This window comes from Caloenas nicobarica, chromosome 18 (assembly GCF_036013445.1).
Source record: "Caloenas nicobarica isolate bCalNic1 chromosome 18, bCalNic1.hap1, whole genome shotgun sequence".
NCBI lineage: Eukaryota > Metazoa > Chordata > Aves > Columbiformes > Columbidae > Caloenas > Caloenas nicobarica.
The window spans coordinates 7,902,179-7,921,545 of record NC_088262.1 but is presented as its reverse complement, the minus strand read 5'-3'; the positions used below and the strand labels follow the sequence as shown (position 1 = coordinate 7,921,545).

At 49.0% G+C, this 19,367-nt stretch overlaps 3 protein-coding genes across 6 annotated transcripts in view; 1 reads left to right on the top strand and 2 right to left on the bottom strand.

Moving 5' to 3' along the window:
* MXRA7 (matrix remodeling associated 7) overlaps positions 1-1,492 on the bottom strand; it is a 28,395-nt gene extending 26,903 nt beyond the window's left edge. For 2 of the 4 annotated variants that reach the window (XM_065648014.1, XM_065648010.1), the window contains exon 1: positions 975-1,492. In XM_065648014.1, coding sequence (XP_065504086.1) covers positions 975-1,400 — 426 coding nt within the window. In that variant the 5' untranslated portion in view covers positions 1,401-1,492. The remainder of the gene's footprint in view (positions 1-974) is intronic. The other 2 variants (XM_065648013.1, XM_065648011.1) reach the window with 2 other exon arrangements.
* Positions 1,493-4,520: 3,028 nt separating this feature from the next.
* Positions 4,521-17,170, bottom strand: JMJD6 (jumonji domain containing 6, arginine demethylase and lysine hydroxylase). The gene is made up of 7 exons (XM_065648051.1): positions 16,897-17,170; positions 15,647-16,035; positions 12,422-12,708; positions 10,966-11,101; positions 10,717-10,855; positions 9,925-10,052; positions 4,521-8,282 (listed from the first exon to the last, which is right to left on the bottom strand). Exons 1-7 carry the CDS (start codon positions 17,050-17,052, stop codon positions 8,246-8,248), a joined length of 1,272 nt encoding a protein of 423 aa, XP_065504123.1. The 5' UTR covers positions 17,053-17,170; the 3' UTR covers positions 4,521-8,245.
* Positions 17,171-17,295: 125 nt separating this feature from the next.
* METTL23 (methyltransferase 23, arginine) lies at positions 17,296-19,336 on the top strand. Its single transcript, XM_065647537.1, has 5 exons — positions 17,296-17,756; positions 17,842-17,946; positions 18,039-18,276; positions 18,618-18,702; positions 18,982-19,336. Exons 1-5 carry the CDS (start codon positions 17,676-17,678, stop codon positions 19,148-19,150), a joined length of 678 nt encoding a protein of 225 aa, XP_065503609.1. The 5' UTR covers positions 17,296-17,675; the 3' UTR covers positions 19,151-19,336.
* The last annotated feature ends 31 nt before the right edge of the window (positions 19,337-19,367 follow it).

Genomic DNA, 19,367 nt, shown 5'->3' with positions numbered 1-19,367 from the left:
GCCTGGATACGGTCGCTGAGGATTACAAATACTGCTAATAATAGCCAGCAGGCGCCTGGGTCCCAGGCCTGCGCTCCCCAGCTGAAACGTGCTGCCTGCACACAGACGATGCATCGCTCCTGGATTTCTGAACCACCCCATTACTCACTTCCCCGCACTGGGACAAGGGGCTGGTGCAGGAGAAAGCAACCAATGCAGGGAGTGCAGGCATCTCAGGTTGTCACCGAGTCACATCTGAGCCAGGCAAGAGCAGAGCAAGCTCTTTCCATGGACACTGGTCGCCCTTTTATTTTTAAACAAGATCCGGTGCTGGAGGAGGATTTACCAGGCATTTATAGGCATCGCTCCCCCCCACACTTGCCCCCTCCCAGTTCAAGCAGGGGTCAGACCTTGGGGCCAGCGTCCTGCTGGGGTTGGGTGGGAGAGGGAAGCCAGTCCCTTCCCCTGGGGCAGGCAAGGACAGCCGGCCAGGGACAGCTGAGGGAACCCTGCGCTGGCAAGGGGATGGCTTGCGGCAATCCGCAGAAAGACGATGCAGACAGAAAGAATAAACACACGCACAACACCCTCAGTACCTGGATGAGCTCTTGGGAGAAGAAAAAGGCTCCGAGGGGCTGGATGTGCAGACAGGAGAGGCTCACACAAACCAACACTTTCCTTCCCTTAAATCTTCGCTATCTTGATTGTTTTTAAGAGTATTCCTTGGGGAGTGGTGGTGGCAAGAAGCCCGAAACACGCCCCCCACTGCTGCCACCTGGGGGACAACGGGCTTGTCCCCACCCGAAGGCAAACCCCGGCTTTCGCCGGGACCTCTCTTCTTTTAGAGGAAAACCCGACCGCTGCGCTCCCGCCCGGCCACCAGCCCCTCCCGCGGGGACGGAGGCAGCCGGGAGGGACACGGGGGAAAGGGGGGGACAGCGGCTGCGAGGACCCCGGCGGCCCCGGGGAGGGGCTCCGCAGGGAGCCGGCCTTACCTTGCTCTCCGCATCCTCCCGGTGCCCGGGCTCCCGGGGCTCGGCGGGCGCCTGCCGGGGGATGATGCTCTCAGCCGCCGCGGGGCCGGGCTCGGCCGCGGGGCCCGGCTCCGCCGCCTCCTCCCGCTGCTCAACAACCGCCTCCTTCTTCTTCTCCTCCTCCTCGCCCGCTCCGACCTCCTCTACCGGCACCCGGCCCCTCTCGTCCTCCGGCCCCTCGGCCGGTCCCGCTCCCTCCGGCGCCGCTTCGCCCCCGGAGCCGGGGCCGCCCTCCCGGGCCGGCTCCGCCGCCGCCGGCTCCCGGGGCCGCTCCGCCGGCCGCTCCCCCTCGCCTCTCCGCAGCCTCACGAAGACAGAGGCGAGGACGATGGCCAGGACGGTGAAGAGCAGCGGGACGACCAGGTACCAGTCCACGGCCACGTCCATCCTGCCCGGCTGCCGGAGCCCGCCCGACCCGACTGCGCGGCCGCGGAGGGTGCGCGGCCAGCGGCGGGGCTGGGCAGGCTCTCAGCCGGCTTTACCCGGCGTCATCTGCCCGGGCCCTGCCCACAGCCCCGGCCCCCCCCTCTCCCCAGCCTCGGCATCCACCTCCCGCACCGAGCTGGCAGCCAGAGCGATCCCCCCGCCCCACGCCAGGGATGCTCACACGCCCCCGCTCACAGCCACGGGGGGGATTTGGGCAAGGGGGACCGGGTGAGGAGGGTTGCCTGCAAGCAGCCAGCTCTTCCTGATGTGAGTGTCTGGCTCAGAACAGGAGGACCTTTCATTAGACACTGCCCTATATCCAAAAAAGTCATTCCCAGACTGTTATGTGCACACACTTGCATCATTCAAACTGTCTGACTTGGGAAGGTCTCTGCTTCCTCACCTCCGTCTCCGGGGATGGTCGCTGTGGGCACACAGGCACTCACAGAGTCCCTGAGCTCAGCAGGATTGCAGGGAGCTCTGTGCAGGCTAGGGGGTCAGCTGCTGGCCATGTAGTGCTTAATGAGCATTTGCACCTCGTTAGCCTTTGGCTGGGTAGCAGAGGGGCTGGCAGGGTGAGGGAAGGCTGTCCTGGCGCTCCTCGGTGAGGAGCATCTGGCAGCACCTCTTTGCCAAGCTTCAGAGCATCGCTCCACCTTCCCCAGGAGCTGTGGGTGATATCGGTGGCGTGTTTGTTTGAGTTACTGTCGCACCCACAAACTGGGTGCTGAGAGTATCTAGGCTGTGAGAGCCTCCCCCCAAGCACCTTGCTGCTGGGGTGTCTGAAAAATAGGAGGCTCAAAAAACCAAGATGTGCCCAAAAGCCATCACGAGCTGGCAAGGAGACTGGCCAAGGGGATGCCAGGTCCTTCCAGCCGCTGCCTCCAAGGACTTCCTGCCTCTTGAGACTGCTGGGAGGATTAGCCAACCTTTTACAAAGCAGGCTGAAATTAGAAGGCCTAAGCTATTCCTGCCGGGGTAAAACCAGCACAGAGCTTTCTCCCAGCTGCATGTGAGGGGAGCAGACATGGGAATCCACCCTCAGAGTTTCTTCCAGGGAAATGTCTTTGGAGATATCTCCAGGAGCAGAGATTTTTATTGACTGGCTAAAAACAAAACACGAACAAAGACGGGATTAAATCCCTGGGGTGGGAGGAAGGAAGTGAAGCCATGATCCCCACTGTGGTTTGTCTTTATTGGTAATCCTATCAGGCAGGCAATCGTTAGCGTATGGATAATTGTATTCTTAGTAACAATCAACCATGGTACTTATCTCCCCTTCTCCTGCATAGCTTTGCATTTCCTGGGCTCTAATCATCAGAGCTGCTCTAGAGTTCAGCCAGAACATCCAGAGGTGGTAGCATCACAGCACTGGCTGTTTCAGCAGCTTTTTTGATGTATATTTGGTTCCTTTTCCTCCCTTCCTGTCCAAATCCACTCTTTTAGCTTGTCGAAGGTACCACCTTCCAAAAGTTTGACTCACTAGATGGAAATAGTGGGAAAAGGCGAGGGATGTGACAGCCAGGGCTGCACCACCAGATCAATACAAAGGGGTATGAATAGATCTGGAGTACAGTCAGACTGAAATTCCCTCTCAAGCTTCTGCCTGCCGGGGGGCTGGGGCAGCCTCTGCACAGAGACCGCTGACAAAGGGGGTTTAGGGGGGCAATCCTCCTCGGGTACAGCATCCGCGTCCCAAGGTCAGGGTGAGCCCTGGGGTGCCAGCCTGGCCGTGGGCAGCCGCAGGAACACGCTGCCCTCTCTCGGGGGGAGCCCAGCGCTGCAGCGGCTGCGGGCGGGGAACCGGCTCCGGGAGAGCCCCGGCCCCGCACAAAGCGGCTTTGAGCCGGGCCCGCCCGCTCCCGGGCACGGCGGGGGGAGCGAGGGGCTGGGGAGCAGCTGGAGAGCTTTACCAACAGAGGGGGGTTGAGGGGAGCGGCAGGGACAAGTGCTGGGGAAACAGCCCCCGCCACGGAACGCGCTGCGCATCTGCCTGCGAGCGGGACGAGCCCGCCGGGCTCCCTGCAGCCTGCGGAGCGCTGGGGTGATACCTTCTCCCTGAGCTTCCACTGCTGAACCCACTGCCAGCCCGGCCTCTGGCCTCACCCCGTACAGCTCTTCTTCCATCATGTTAAAAATGTAGAGTCACAGAATCGTTTTGGTTGGAAAAGGCCCCAAAGATCGAGTCGAACCATTAACCCAACGCTGCCAACTCTACCACTGAAACATGGTCCTAAGAGCCTCAACTCCATGTCTGTTAAACCCCTCCAGGGATGGTGAGAGTAATCAAGAGGAGTTTTTACAGCAGTGTTTGGGAAAGGAAGGACACAGGCTTATGCAGAGATTATGAAACTTGCCATCTCCACAAACTCATCTGCTCTTCAAGGTGTTTCATTCTACATTCATACAAATATTTGAAAATATTTGCAGACAGGCTGCTGTCCCACACTCTGCTGCAGCTTATTTGTCTGCAGTTACCAGTTTCAACAAGCTCAATAACAAAATATACAAGTTTTTCCACTTCCCCAATCACTGTTCCACTACACAGCCAAACCCATAAGAAGCACCTTCAGACACCCAGCAGTGCCCATAGAGGCAGCTCGCTCTCCCCAAGCCCCCAGATTTTGCGGGCAGAAGGTGGGTCAGCTCTCTGCTCAGGGTCCAGCCCTTCTGCAGCGACTTTGTGCTGTGTGTCCTGTCTGCAAGCAGAGCCTAAGCCTGAAAGATAAAACTGCCCCTGGCCAGTTAGGTGGGAAGAGAAACACAACACAAGGCTGCTGGGGAAGACAGGGAAGAGACAAATGCAAATTGCTGTCTGGACACAAACCTCCCCCCAAAACCTCCCCAAAGCCCCAAAACACCCCTCACCACACAGACGTACTCGCCACATGCAAGACCCAGAGAAAGTCCCCAGAGCTATTGCCTGAACACCATGCGGTACCTGCGGTACTCTGTGAAACAGAGGTGAGCACCTGTAGGGTTTGGTTTTTTTTTTTTCAGATCATGATATGAAGGAAAGTGACTAGCCGATAGGATAATGCAAAATAATTGATTTTATTTAAAATAAAAAGCAAAACCACAATCATCCAAACAAGACAATGAAGAGTATCCCAGCTCTGCTGGATGGGGTGATAAAAGCAGCTAATGGCAGCAGCAGGGCTCGGAGCTGACGATCTGACTGTCAAACAGATCCGTGAGCTCTTTCTTCCATCTGTTTGCAAGGGGACACCAAAAACTTCCCATCACAATGATTTGATTCAGTCACCAGTCTTGCTTCCTGCCCCATGATGGCCAGGGACTCAGGGAGAAGGACTCCAGGTTAATTATGAAAGAGGTTGCTGTCTTTCTTCTAGGCATTTTGAGAGGCTTAATGTAACCGAGAAGACAAACTGGAGCCAGCATCCTCGAGCCGGAGAGGGGAGGAGGGTATGTCAGTGCTTCCTCCGTCTCACCTGTTCCCTGAGCACTAGTGCAGAGAACAGGCGCTGAGATCAGCACGGCTGTTGTTCACATCCACCGTTCTGACAGGGTATTTATCCGTTTACTCCTGAACTGTCACAGCAGACCAGCCTGTATCAGTTACCAAACTCAAAAGCACGGCCAGAGCTCAGAGATCCTTTCACGTTTCACCAGAACAGGCAGGACGGTGACACCGAGACGCACAGCACGATGGGGATGGCCACACTCCAAACCCAGCCTGTGGCTCTGAGCCTGTCCCTGGGGAACAGGGCAACCCTCAACGTGCAGGGGGCTGCGGCAGAGCCACGCTGCTGCATCCAGGGCTCTACTGTACACAAAAGCGGTGAGGTCGGAACAGGAGACATAGGTGCCCCAAGAAGCACAAACCTGCAGAAGTGAGAGCACAAAACCCCCTCTCCCCAGTCAGCCTCCCCTGGGCACAGAGCCAGGCACAATGGAGTGTGGCTTTTAACTTTATTCCTCATTCACCTGGCTTGGAGCGAGGCCGGGAAAGCACCAGCTCCTCCACTTCCCGTAAGACCAGTGAAGCTGACTCCCTGATGAGAGAGAATTTATTCTAGTCCTATTTTAAAACAATTCCAATCTAGCAGGACCTGTTGAAAGCAGGTTATGAAACACCAACGGTTAAAACTCTGGTGAAAACAAAAAGCCTTGTTCTGCTACAATTGATGTACCACACAGCGATTCTGGTAGGGCCACCACAGAACACCACGTGGCCAAGAGAACATCATCCCCAACATTTTCTGCTACAAAAAGCTAACACCAGGTTAGGAAGTCTTGGGTTGTTTAGGATGTCTGAAACACTTTTTTTTGTGGGAGGATGACTTCAAAGCATCTTACACAGTAATTAGGCTTCAGCCTCAAAACACCCCTGTGAGGTAGGTATTTTCCTCATCTGTTAAAACAGACAGCAGCTCACCAATTCGGCTGAGGCAAGAGCCTGCAAGCGGAAGAACCAGAGATCCCAGGAGTCCCGATTCCCAGGCAGCCTAAACAGATCCACCTTTGTTTCGTATCCGAAAGTGCCTTGTGGAGAAGTCAGGAGAGCGTTGCTGGTATCACGATGCCTGCAGCCCATTTCAAACACCCTGCTGTTCTGCGAGGGATGTCAAATAAACACAGGCTTCAACCTGAAATGGTTTTATTTTACACCATAGAAGAGTTCAGAGGCACGGAAGAATACCCTGCGCTCTGGCTCTTCTCACTGTGCTTCTGGTGGTAGAGATGCAACTTTCCTGGGACAGCAATCAGGCTTTTCAGATTTTTAAGACTGCAAAACTGAACCGTGTGTGCCAAATGCGATTGCAAGCTACAGCAGCAGCCATCTTAGTGACATACGAACTGTCCAGCGACCAAAGAGGGCAGGGGACAGCTCTCTAAGGACTCCTCTCATGGTGACAGACCTCAGACTTCCAAGCCTTCGCCTCTCCAGGCCCCCACATTCTTCCAAAAAGCAGCAGCTGCAGCCTGCTCTGAGAAGAAATACAGGTTGTGCAGTTCAACCAGGCAGGAAAAAAAGGCAACCTTGGCCAGAAACACCAGGAGTTCGAGAAGTTTTTTTTAAAATGAAGTAATCCTGTGGAAGAATCTGCAGCAGTCTACAGAGTGCTCGCATACGCCTGGCTATCACAGGAAATTCAGGAGTCTGGACAACTAAGGAGTGTACCAATAAACCTTTCCTTTCTCCATTTTTTCACCGCCACACTGCTCCTATTAAAAAAATGGCACAGAAGATTCAGAAACAGAGATCCTGACAAACATATTTAGGATTCCCTTGTACAACAGGATATGGCCCAGTCTCCAAGAAGGGAGAGAGTCTTTAAACTGGAAGAGACAGTCTTATTAAAAAAAAAAAAAAAAATCAGAAAATTCAGACAAGCAATGTTCTGGGTTCCACCAAGTACAACACGTATAAGTAAGTCACGGTTAAGGCTGCCGATCTGCTTTTTAATTCCATCATCATCAGTGCCTGGGCATTATTGCTTTTTTTTTTTTTTTTTTTTTTTTTTTTTTAAAACACAGACACTGTTTTTAGGTTTCCTCTCCCAAAGAAGAACGGCTGAAGTGAGATGGAACACCCACATCCTGGGTCCCAGGAGAGCACCCAAGGAAGCAGCTCAGCCCAGCAAGCTCCTGGCTGTGCTGTTCAGATCAAGAAGGATCATTTCCTTGCAGGACATCTTCAGCCAGCCAGACCTCTTTGCTGACACCACCAGCACAAGCCTCTGCTAAAAAACCCAGCAGCTCCAACAGATCCCTTGGGGATGAAAGTTTTACCCAGCATAATACAAACGCACTTACACAGACTTAAGCAACACATTGCATTTTTAAAAAAGCATAAAACAACAGTATGTCCCCTTCCCATTTCTCTAAAATTGGCACCGCAAGTTCCCGAAATGTCTGAACCCATAACCTCAAAGGAAAGCTGTTTAGGTATGTGAACTGCACCGGCCTGAACGAGCCCATGGCCCTATAACTGCTCGATATTTAAAGCCCAGCAACTGTTGTTATCATGTAAGAGTCAGACTCTGTCTAATGCTAATCATCATGCCTGCACCTAAAGGATTATAATTACTGGCAAATGCTGACTTTTTCCTCCACAGTTTTTGCTGTGCAAGAAACTCCAGGATTCTCCTGCTCCATCAAGCTTCCTATTACAAGGTGCTAGTGCATCTTTACCGGTCATCATAACAGGTACAGAGCAAAAGTAAATGGGCTGTTGCTGGTTAAGGTGTTGCACCTTAGATGTGTATGTGTAGATTAAGACCACAAAAGATGCTTCAGGTCGGTGGTCAACTTCACTCATGTTGCTTCAGTGTTTGGGGCATTCATACCACCCTCCCTTCCTGAAATTCTGGTGCAAGATCCGCCGGACGTTCAGACAGGCCAAAAGGGCTGGTGTTCCTTTCCTCAAGTGTACAGGACAACATGTAAACATATGACAGTGTCAAAGCAAGGCAGGTTTTTACATTTACCTGCTGGTTTTAAAAAGAGTTCTTTAAAAACTGACCGTCGTCTTCCTTGCCAGTTACGTGAACCATTAAATACTTGGCATGTCCTTACCCAAAGCTGGGTCATTAGTGCACTCACGTGGGGCGCGGAGGGGACAAAGCATTGCACAATAATGTCGAGTTGGGGCATTCCCCTAGAAGTTAGTAAGGAGCCAACCTTCGACAGCACATAATGAAGACGGATGTCTGGATCGAGGAAGAGCGACAAAAACGTAAGGGCTGTGAAAAATAGAAGCAGAAGGGAGTAGAACAGAGCTGGCTGGCTGCTAACGGAGCTTCGATTGGCAGCTGCCCCTCAGTGGGTGTTGTTTTCGCTCAGGGGTAGCTGCGGCCGCCACAGGATTCCCTAATCCTGTCAAAAAAAAAAAAAAATACAACTGCCTGTCAACAACCACAGCATTTCCCCTCATATCAGGCCAAAAGATAGCAGCGTGCAGGTTAATCGCATGCTTGTTCTCCCCACAGAATTGTACAAGCTGGATAAGATTTTATGTTTGGAACTGTTCCTCTCAACTAATCCATCCCACAGCTGGAACAGAAAGCCCACCCATCCTCACAAAGTGACACCATCAACATACAAGAGGAGAAAAAGTGAAACCTGGAAAGCAAATGTTCTAGGCAATGTGTTAATTTTTTAATATCCAAGGTATTAATTTCAAAGTTTCAACTTCAAATTGCACAGGATTTTCAGAAGAACAGATCTGCACATGTGCTCTGCATTTTTACACTTTTTTTTTTTAAATAGTGTCTGCATTAAGGTTTATTATGTCCTGCTGCTCATTCTCTGCCTGAAGTCACAACTGGCTGCTGAAATAGCATTTGACAATGTCATAACAAACAAATTGTTAAAACCTCCAGGGCAAAATAAGCAGTCGGTACAGCCCTTCCCAGCTGTTGAATGATGCTCTGTAGTTATAATTCAAATATATTCAACTATGAGCGACTCCTGAAAACAGGAGAGCAGTTAATCACAGCAAGACAAGTGGTGACACATACAGGTGCAAACAGGTCTTCAGGCAGTACCCTAGAGCAGGAATTCAGGCATGACACTGGGAATCTGGACTTCCCTGGGTAAACGACTGTTGTACACCTTCTTTAACAGGCCAATTGTTTGCACCCGTGCCAAACCTGGAGCATCCGAGAGCTAGGGAACCAGACAGCACCCTAACGCAGGCAGGCAGCTACTACAGCACCATCAGTGAATCAAACTGCAAGGAGTTTGCTTACGAACTTTGGGAAGCTTCTGCTATATGAGAAAAATGCTTCATTCAGCAAAGAGTTTCTAAGTTCCTGCCTGCAGTATACACCTAGATTTCCAGTGTTTCATTGTTTTTAACCTGGCAAGTCCAGAAAACTTCCTTCCTCAGCAATTTTACCCTAAGAAATATCTGTTCTTGGTCCTGCAATATTAAGGTTCCCTTCCTCCCTCCAGACTGACTAGAAACTTGGTCCTTTTTTTTTTTTTTCTTTTAAATTAAAAATAAATAAATAAATTAAAAAAATCGGTAAACACAGACATTTGGGATGAATTTTGCCTTTAACAGACAAAACAACAGGCCAGGTTGAAGCAATCCAGGGAACAATAAGAGAAACCATACAATTACTTGAAGGTTTTCCATTTGGACAACAAAGCATTGAAACCTGAGCCTTGCCTGATCATTCCTCATCTCTAACTGTTTACTATTCATTTGTGCTCTCTGAAGAGCACAGTTAAAATACCGCACCTCTCCCATTAAAAAAATAAAATACTTTCTCCATTAAAAGAGACAACTAAGAAAACTGTTTATTAGATAAAGTAGAAAACCTATTAAAAATATCAATCAAGAATCTTAGTTTTCAGTTTGCAGCAATTAAAATAATTTATGGAAGGAAGATATCGCTACTGGCCAACTGCCCACCGCTCTGTCCTGACAAACCACCCTATCTCAACTCTGTCAGCTCTGCCTTGTATAGTCTTTTGCTTGTTTAAAAACCAGCAGCTGTTGTCGGGTCACCTGGAGGAGCTGCGCTCTTTGCTCACACAGTCGTCCTGGGAAGTTGTGTCACCGTTACCCATCATGCTGCACGTTCTCCTCTTTTTCCTCCGGTGCATCATCCCCTCTGTCTCAGAGCCAGAGTCACACTGAAGTATGAAGAGATGAAACCAGAATTCAGAGAAACCCAGTAAACTGCTTGTGCCGTGGAATTCATCATAGGAGCAACCCTGGCCTCAGCAACTCTGATTAATCAATATTCAAAAAATTTGTTATTTTAGATTAGACACATGAAATAAATGTTAAATGTTTAAAAACCAGGAACAGGTATGTTCTTAGATTCCATTACTAAGCTGGCCTGGGGCAAGACAATGGATGTGCTCATTTTGGCTCCTAGGAGGACCTAATTTTCCAAGAGCAGACTTGGTGCCTTCTAAAGTATTTAAGTGCCCAGATAAGTCCCCTGTCATAACTGATATTCTTGGGTTTGGATCCTTTTCCCTCTCACCATTTCTAAAAAATTCATTTTGCAGCCATTTTACACAAGCATGACTTCACTAGATGAGTGACAGATTTATATATTATCTAAACATAGACCAAACAAACCAAATTAATTTAGCAACACAGAGAGAAGCTTTAGCAGACAGAATCTGCTAAGGCTGCAAGCTCCTCCACCATATGGATTTGTTGAGTTGCTTTCTATTAATTTCTTCCATAAGACATTATTATTAAGATGAGGATCCATGATCAGGTATGGAAAAAACAATATAATTGCAGGATATATGGATCACCTACTGTAATAAAAAGCATTACCTCTGAATCAGAGTCTGAGGAGCTGGAGCTTGAGGAACTGGAAGAATCGCTAGAACTATCAGAAGCGATACCAGTAGATTCCTGCAGGTCAACTGAATCAGCCAAGGCTGCCAAGTCAGGATGTTCCTGCTTTAGGATCCTAAACACAGTTGAAATGTTAAGGTTAGCCTCTGAAGAGTAACACTGTGTGTAAATGTTTTTGTTTTAAATAGAGAATATGAAAATAAAGCTACTAAATAATTCTCTTACCTGTACCACTTCCGGGACAATTTGGGTCTCCCTCTTACCGTCTTGTGCCACACCACAGGGAAGTTGGTACAGCTGGCAAAGTTTTGCGTGATGGCAATAGTTGTGTCAAGATTGAGAACTACATGCCACCAGCCACCTATAAATACAACGCCAATGACCATTTCTGGCTACACAGCAGAAAGCAAGTTCAAGAACAGCCGCGTACACTTTTTTCCATAGCACAGGTGGAAATTGGACATTATCTCCCAAATCCAGGCGAATTTGCCACCATGTCATCTTTCCTCAGTCTTATTTCAGTACTTGCTCCTGTGCTTTACAGATTCTTGTTACAGAAGGCTGCTTAATGCTCTGACCAAATTATCCAGCTCATGAACAGCACCAAAGATTTGACTTGACAGCAACACACTGGCTACTGACGGTTTATTTAATAGCAAGAGCCATTGCAACCCCGACTGCACAGTGACCCTCTCTGTTAAGCTGGAGAGCACCTTCCACGCTGATTTAGTAAGGTTCTTATGACTACAGACTAACCTTTCATTTAAAAATAGACGCAAAATTGTTTCCCCACACAGGATAAAAATAGACAGCAGTGTTCTTACAACCCACTTATAACCTCATAAAAAGACTACGGAAACAGTTTAATGGAACCCAACAACTACAAAATCTTAACAGAACGTACACTGAGGAGTCACTAATAAGTGCCAAGGCAATCACAAGGCACTCTTCAAACATGAGGTCGGCTGTATGTTAGAGACAAGCAATGTGGAGAGAAGCTACAGGCCATGCTGCACAAAAACGATGCAAAATTTAGAGGCTAGAATTTGTCACTGAATTCACCCGCTTCACCCACGGGCCACCTCACCTCCTGGTTATAATGGACACATACTGTGCAGACACTCGAAGAGAATGGCACCTTTACCTGATCTTTCTTTAGTTTTTGATTTCAAATGCAAAATGAAGCATAACCAGAGAGAGGTGGGTGGAAAGTGTCAGTGCCTTTAAGTAGTTCTTTTCCCACAGCTAAGAAAAATTCATATGCAGTCAGACTACACAGGCTGCAATATTTAGTCATGCTACATGCTATATAAACTTAAACACTTTCATCTACTCAAACACCTCTATTTTTTTATGCCTTGATGGTTTTCTATTACCACAATTTAGTCCGGGATCACATTCCTGTGATGCTGCAACTCAGGTTTCATTTGTTTTGTCATCTGCGCCACATGTAAGCCTATGCCACAGGTCATATATGTTTCAAGATATTCAGAAAATAACTGAATAGTCTCAAAGAGCACCTTGCAATATATATCCCTTTTGAAACAGCTCAGAATGGTTTCTTTTGTAAGAGATGTGCCATGTAAGAAACTGAAGTATTCTCTCTGTCTCTACTACATACAAATGTTAAAAAAAATGCTTTTCTCTCCCAGATTTCCTTACTGAAGAGATTCATACACACCTGGCACAAAGACAGTCTCGCCTGGTTTCTGTAAGATTTCCAGGGGTTTGAATTCAGGGGGCCAGGTGGGGAGCTGCGTCCTTGGATAGATGACATTGAACCAAGTGATGGCCTCATCCTGCTGGTTCCCTCCCTCTTCTCGCGTGACTTTGATCAGTTCTCTGGGAGTGCTGGTAGGGAACAGGCACCAACGTTTATGTCCCTGGACTAAGGCATTCCACGCACTAGTTCCCAAGGGATCGATGTGAATTCCTGTTCCAGAACGAGGTGGGCCCATCACAAACCATCTGCATGGGAAGAAAAAAAACCTTTAGTCACAGAGCAAGCAAACAGCTACCTTCACATTCGAGAGAAAATTACAGCTGTTAATTTCATGTACAATTAGAAATCAAGGTAGTTACAGCTCCCTAATTTATCTTCTCGAGACTGATAAGCTCACACTACAGCAAAAGATACAACATGGGTTTAACCTAAAAACCAACATGAATTGGGACAAGAATGACTCTGGGACAAGAAAGACAGCTTCTTTAGACAAAATACAGCTACGGAGTATAAACAGCTCTTCAAGAAAATATATACTTATTTCAAGATTTATGAATGCGATTAAGTCATAACAGCCTACATTAGGATTCTTACTATGGAGGGGGATTCTCCTAATCCTATGTTTTTCCAAAATTTGCTATTCAAACAGATCCAGAACTGTAGAACAATGAGGAACAAATAAAAGGCAACATAAGTAAGGAACAGAGCAAAGTTATGCAACCCTGGCCTCCCTCTATGCCTTCTGTTCATTTACAACAGGCTTTTCATTCTAACATTTAACTAGTTGCTTATTCTCTAGTGACCACTCAGGATTTGTTGTGTATATTCTCATTCCCCATTTGCAAGGGTTATTTCTCCCTATGGAGAATTTTATCTGCTACACATGTTTAACAGCAACAGCACCTTCAACTGCTCATTTCTCCTGTAACAGAACAGTAATATCTGTTAATAGATAAAGCAGCATGAGGCAACTTTAATACCAGGTGTAAAGAGGAAAAAAAGGCAATAACTGTTTAATGGGCAGCAGAGAGGGTAGAAACTAAAGCACCAAAAAGACCCCTCCATCGTGTGTCTGACAGGCAGGTGATACCCAGCAAGAGCAGTTCAGAGGCCCAAAAAATATCAAAAGTCAGTGATTAAATTAAGCTGGGTTCCAAGTATCAATTGCTACCACCATTTGTAGGACTGGTTATCAACCTGCGCTCTTGCTACTTCACAAAGGAGCCATAAAACTTAAAATAGCAGGTGTTTGTCACTTCTGTCATCAATTCACTCTTTAGATTCGTATTAGCTTTGGAAAGCTAATTAAACCACAAGCAGAACAGTCAAAGTTTTTCGAACAAGTCAGAAGAAATGAAACACATGAAGACTGGCAGATGCACTGTTTAATAGCATTTTTCTTACTATAAAAACTGAATCTACACATGCACAAGATTTTAAACCCCTTATTTAGCAACACTATAGTTTACCAGCATTTTCCTCCAGGTATTTAATTTACAATGAACATAACCGAGCTTGCCACAAGACATCAAATTTACAATTAAAAACTTCACATCCTGTAACTTTAATTTAAAAGCAAAAAGCCCCACCCCCCTCCAAGCTAAAAAAGCTGCTTCAGTAAATGGCTTCCAAAAATAACTGCCCTTATTTTGGAAAGGAACAACTCCAGTGAAGATGCTCTAAACAGGACGAGTTCTCACTTTAAGATGTATACACTATCACCTCTCAATCCAAAAGTCAATCTGTAGAGTGCACAAGGGCATACTCTGATCATATGATAAAGAAGCACCACTTTCAGCTGGATTTTCAATTATGCTCTTAAACCACAGGATACTCTTCTCCCATTTCTGTACCTAAATGAAACCCCTAACTCCAGGAGGCACCAGCATGCTCTCTTGCATCACTTATCTCTCTCTCAAAAAAAAGATAACAGGCTCAAACAAACACACATTTTCCAGACGTTAGGGAATAGAAAACTTCCATAAGACAGAACAAACTACAAGAATTGTGAATACATTATCACAAGCAAGCTCGGCATGTATCTGTAGGTGGGGAGGGTGTGGGGGAGAGAGATATCAATGTGAGTCACGACCTACTGTGAGTCAAACCTATCTAGTTTACCTATAACTTGGATAAATGATTCCCAGTTCCATAAGTTCATTCCATTTCTGCTAGGGACTACACCTGGTGTGCTTTTGTGTTTAATCACAGCATTGCGTGTTCTTCTTAGAAGTAAATTGTAAAAATGGTCTGATACAACACTGTAAAAACACCTGCTTCAGTGAGCTTAAATAGAATTTGTTTTGTGCTTCAGAAAAGCACAACTGGACTAGAGACACATGAAAGAGAGAACCATTATTCATTCCTTTTCTACTTCATTAAAAAAACCCCAAACAATAAAAAAACCCTAATCACAACCTCATGCCACTCAAAGGGCAAGGCATTCTCTGACAATTATAATGTGGCTATAAAGACTTTAATTATTTGAGAGCATTCAGTTTATGCTCATACTGCTATGAAGCATTATATGAATGTAGATAGAAATCCCTTTTGTATCTAACAGCCCAAATACAAGGCTGTTGCATTTGATTTCAGGAACAAAGCATCACTTCAATCCTGTTTCAGATGAAAAAAAAAAAAAAAAAAGAGTTGAAAAGACTACAAAGACGTGAAATATTTTTCTCTCTCAAAATCATCTGAAAGGGAGCTAAGGACTAGTCTCCGCACTTCATATTAATCTAGCTTAAGATCTTTACCTTAAAAGGACTGACTCATAATTAAACAAAATCCCACTATATACATAAGACACTGGTGCAAAACCCAGGAGGAGCTAGTTCTGAAGCACATAACATTTGAAAGCCAGAAGGCACACATAGCACAAAATTAATCTTCATAGCTTTCAGTAATGATGTATTTTTTTTAAATCTAAGAAATGAGGCAAACTGATTTAAAGAAAAAAAAAAAACAAACCAACATAAGTTGTAGAAATATGGTGGCAGAACCAGAAATCATGATATGCAAATCTGCCCTGCCCTTCCCTCCCTCAGGTTATGGATGTATGCTCATTTCAAAATAGCAGACATAAAGCTAGTGCTTTGTTTTACATGAGACAATCATACCTACTTAGGATGAGCTAACGAGATGGAAAATACCTACTTTTATCTTGCTGTCACTGTACTATACCTGTAAGGTGGCCTTCGTTTCTCCCCTGCATACTGAAACAGATCATCAGTGAAGAATTTGGGTACTTTGTAGTCCTCCAGGAGTTTCCTGCGCTTGGGATGCTCTCCATAACTGCTGTCAAAGATGTAGAGTGGGCTGTCGTCGCGTGTGGTTTCCATATACTCTATGTAGTATTTCATCTTCATCTTCACAGAATAACCGTCATTGTCTTCCCCACACTTGAACTTCTGGTTCCTATATTTGCGTTTCAGTCGTTCCAGAGTCCACTTCTCTTGTGCAGACCAGCCCACCTGGGCATTCAGCAGAACTACAGGCTTGTAAGGTTTTTCATAACGCTCAACAAATTCCTCCACTGTTAACTGAAGTGCATCTGCCCTCTCCACATTATCCTTTGAAACCAAGAGAAGGAATACAGAACAGCTATTAGAACAGATTAACGTCCTAGAACCGTGCTTTCTAAGTGGGTGTGGAGGAGCTTCACACTCATACTTTGCTCTACACACCACGAGGGTATCAAGCTGCCCACATGTTATTTTAAGCTTCCCGAGGCTGCAGCCCTTCTTCTCACGCCCCGTTCCCTGTGCCCATCAGTAACACCCACAGCCCGGAGCCGTTTGGCTCTGCTCCCCACCGAGGCAACTCCCCGGGCCGAGAGGCCACCCTGCCCTTTCGGGCTGGCACATTCCCTGCTGCATTTCACCCCTATCGCCGCCCCCGGGGGAAGGCACCTGGGAATTACATGGGTGCTGCGGCACCGAGAGTGCCCGTCCCACCCCGAGCGCCACGTGGAGGAAGGAAAAACCGCGAGTGCTGCTTGACCCGCCCTGACCCCCCTCCCTCAGGGTCCTCAGCACCCCCGGGGAGCCCCACCAGCTCCGAGAGAGCCTCGAGAAACGCCTCAGACTTCCCCAGCGCCCCTTCTCCTCAGGGCTCCCCAATTCCCCCCGGACCACATCAGTCATTCCCCACCCCCAAGTTCCCCCTCAGTTGTGCCCGCCCCCCTCAATCCTCTCATGACCCCTTCAGTTACCGCCCCCCCAATGCCCTCAGTCACTCCTCCAGTCCTCACAGGACCCCCTCAGTCCCCACCCCGATCCCCTCGGAACCCCCTCAGGTTGCCCCCCTCCCCAATCCTCTCAGTCACTCCCCCAATCCCCTCATAACCCCCTCAGTCGTGTCCTCCCCGTTCCCCTCAGGGCCTCCCTATTCCCCTCACGCCCCCAATTCCCCAGACTCGGCCCGGGGTGCACCTTGCAGGCGGCGGGGCTGAGGGGGAAGGTCTCGCAGTAGTTGTGGCGGGTCCAGTCTAGCGAGTCCTTCAGCTCGGGCCGGGCGCTGCGCTTCGCCTCACGGATCCGCTTCTTGCTCTTATGATTCATGGCGGCAGCGCTGGGGGCCGTCACCATCCGCTGCCACTGCCCTTAGCGAGCCCAAGGCCCCGCTCCGCGCCCGGCCCGGCCCCGACTCGCCCCGGCGCGGCCGCCGCACCTTCGAGAAATTTCACCCCCTTGCCGCCGCTGTCGCCGGGGCCCCGCCCCCGGCCCCTTCCTATTGGCTCGCTGCGCAGCCGTCTTCCGCCACGCCTCGCCCGCCCTCCAGCGCTGATTGGCTGAGGCAGGGAAGCGGCGCGGCCGGGCCGCCATCTTGGGAGGGAGGGTGTTGCTGGCGACAGGAAGGGAGCGCTGTCCCGCTCGCCGGTGAGGTCGCCCCGGGAACCCCCCCGCCGCCTCTCCCCTTGCCACGACAGGCCCAGGCCGCTCCCGGGACAGCAGCGAACCGGCCGCGCGTCAGCAGCACCGACCCTCGGGGACGACCTCGTCCAGACCCGCCGTGGCAATGGCGCGGACGGGAGCCGGCGCTTCAGGCCCGGTTTGACCGCGACACTGGGGACGCCGGGACAGGCCTCCCGCTGCGCCATCGCCTCGCCGCCATCAGCGCCCGCGGCTGCGCTCCGCGGGACGCCACCCCGCGAAAGACGCCGATTGGTCCGCGCGCGGCCTGGTGCGAGACGTGCCGCCCGCGGTTGGCCATGGGGGAGCCGCGGCGGGGCGGCGCGCGGCGCTACCGCTTCACGGAGGGGCCGGCGGCGCTGGCGCTGCGCATCCCCGAGGTACCGCCCGGCGCGGGGGGACACCGCTAAAACCGGGACGCCGAGCGGGACCCGCCTTCCCAGCGCCGCGCTCGGTGTGTTTCAGGTGCTGGACTCGCAGTACGGCATGTACGTGTGGCCCTGCGCCGTGGTCCTGGCCCAGTACCTCTGGGTGCACCGGAGCAGCCTCCCCGGCAAGCGGGTGCTGGAGGTACCGCTGAGCGGCCCCGCGAACACCCCCACTTTGCTCAGCCGCGGGGGCGGCATCCCCGTTTCTGCCTGGGTGACACGGTGTGGTTGCAGATCGGTGCCGGTGTCAGCCTCCCCGGTGTGGTGGCCGCCAAGTGCGGGGCCGAGGTGACCCTGTCGGACAGCGAGGAGCTGCCCCGGTGCCTGCGGAACTGCCGGAGGAGCTGCCTGGCCAACCGCCTGCCCCACATCCCCGTGCTGGGGCTCACCTGGGGGCGGGTGTCCCCCGAGCTGCTTGCGCTTGCTCCCATAGACATTATTTTAGGATCAGATGTCTTTTTTGACCCAAAAGGTAGGTTAATACTCTCAGGTTATCTTTGGTTTGTGACAAACTGCAAGGACTCCATGTCCAAGGAGCACTGGGAACACTGGAAAGAGATCAAGTGACAGCTTTTATAATGACACCATGCTATCAAACTTGTTATTTTGGGGGTAATTCTAGCATTAATATACCATAAATACCATTGAAAGGTGCATGAATAGAAAACAGTAATTAACTGCTTCAGGCCATGCTTCTCAGATCTCTATAGAGTTAGTCTTCTAGTAATTTTTAATTACCATTTTATATAGCCAGGTATATTTTTTAGAATCCAGAGACCAACTGAAACTGCTTAATCTCCCCAAACCATACAGACTTTGAAGACATTTTAACTACAATTTACTACTTGCTGGAAAAGAATCCACATGCTCAATTCTGGACTACCTATCAAGTCCGAAGGTAAACTCTTCTGCATATTTAAGACTCAAATCTTAACTCCCATCTCCCTGTATTAGCTCTGTACTAAAGCTCCTCACAGATTGTGAATCGAGCTGATATTGGCCAAGTAAATCCTAGGGGTAGCAGCCAAACCAGAAAAGAATCCAAGAACTACAAGTTTACCATTGACTAGAAAACTGTTACCAATTCAGTTTTCTGAACGGTTGTATTTAAGCTTGGTGACAGTCTCCTGTAATGACTGCAGAAGTATTAACTGGATTACATTTCCTCACCCCTCAGCGCTGACTGGTCTATCGAAGCTTTGCTTTGCAAATGGAAACTGAAGAGCATCCACGTGCCCTTACACTCCTTCGGTGCAGACAAAGAGCACTTGGGCAGCTCTTCTCTACCAGGAAGACACACAATCGAAATGATGATCATCTCACTAGCAAGATCAGATGGTACTTAAAGTTTATTCCACTTGTTGGTTCCAATACAAGATGATACTTAACTGTTCACTGTAGCACGGATCTGCAGAAAATGGTCTGTCTCTGTTCACAGCAAACCTCATGCATATCTTTTTTTGGGAAGCAGATCCCCTTAACAGTTAATTCTTAAAACATGCGTTGTAAAAATAAAACCGTTCAATTGTTTAGCTATGGCTTTTGAGAAATTTGTGCTCCTCC

Bases quoted from the DNA above. Each gene is read 5' to 3' on its own strand.
- METTL23 (XM_065647537.1), top strand. From the start codon at position 17,676: ATGGGGGAGCCGCGGCGGGGCGGCGCGCGGCGCTACCGCTTCACGGAG. The intron at 17,947-18,038 runs GTACCGCTGAGC...GTGTGGTTGCAG, and splicing joins CCGGCAAGCGGGTGCTGGAG to ATCGGTGCCGGTGTCAGCCT. The intron at 18,277-18,617 runs GTAGGTTAATAC...CAAACCATACAG, and splicing joins TGTCTTTTTTGACCCAAAAG to ACTTTGAAGACATTTTAACT.
- JMJD6 (XM_065648051.1), bottom strand. From the start codon at position 17,052: ATGGTGACGGCCCCCAGCGCTGCCGCCATGAATCATAAGAGCAAGAAG. The intron at 12,709-15,646 runs GTATAGTACAGT...CTTCCCATGCAG, and splicing joins AAACGAAGGCCACCTTACAG to ATGGTTTGTGATGGGCCCAC. The intron at 8,283-9,924 runs GTGACCCGACAA...TTTTTTTGACAG, and splicing joins AAAGAGCGCAGCTCCTCCAG to GATTAGGGAATCCTGTGGCG.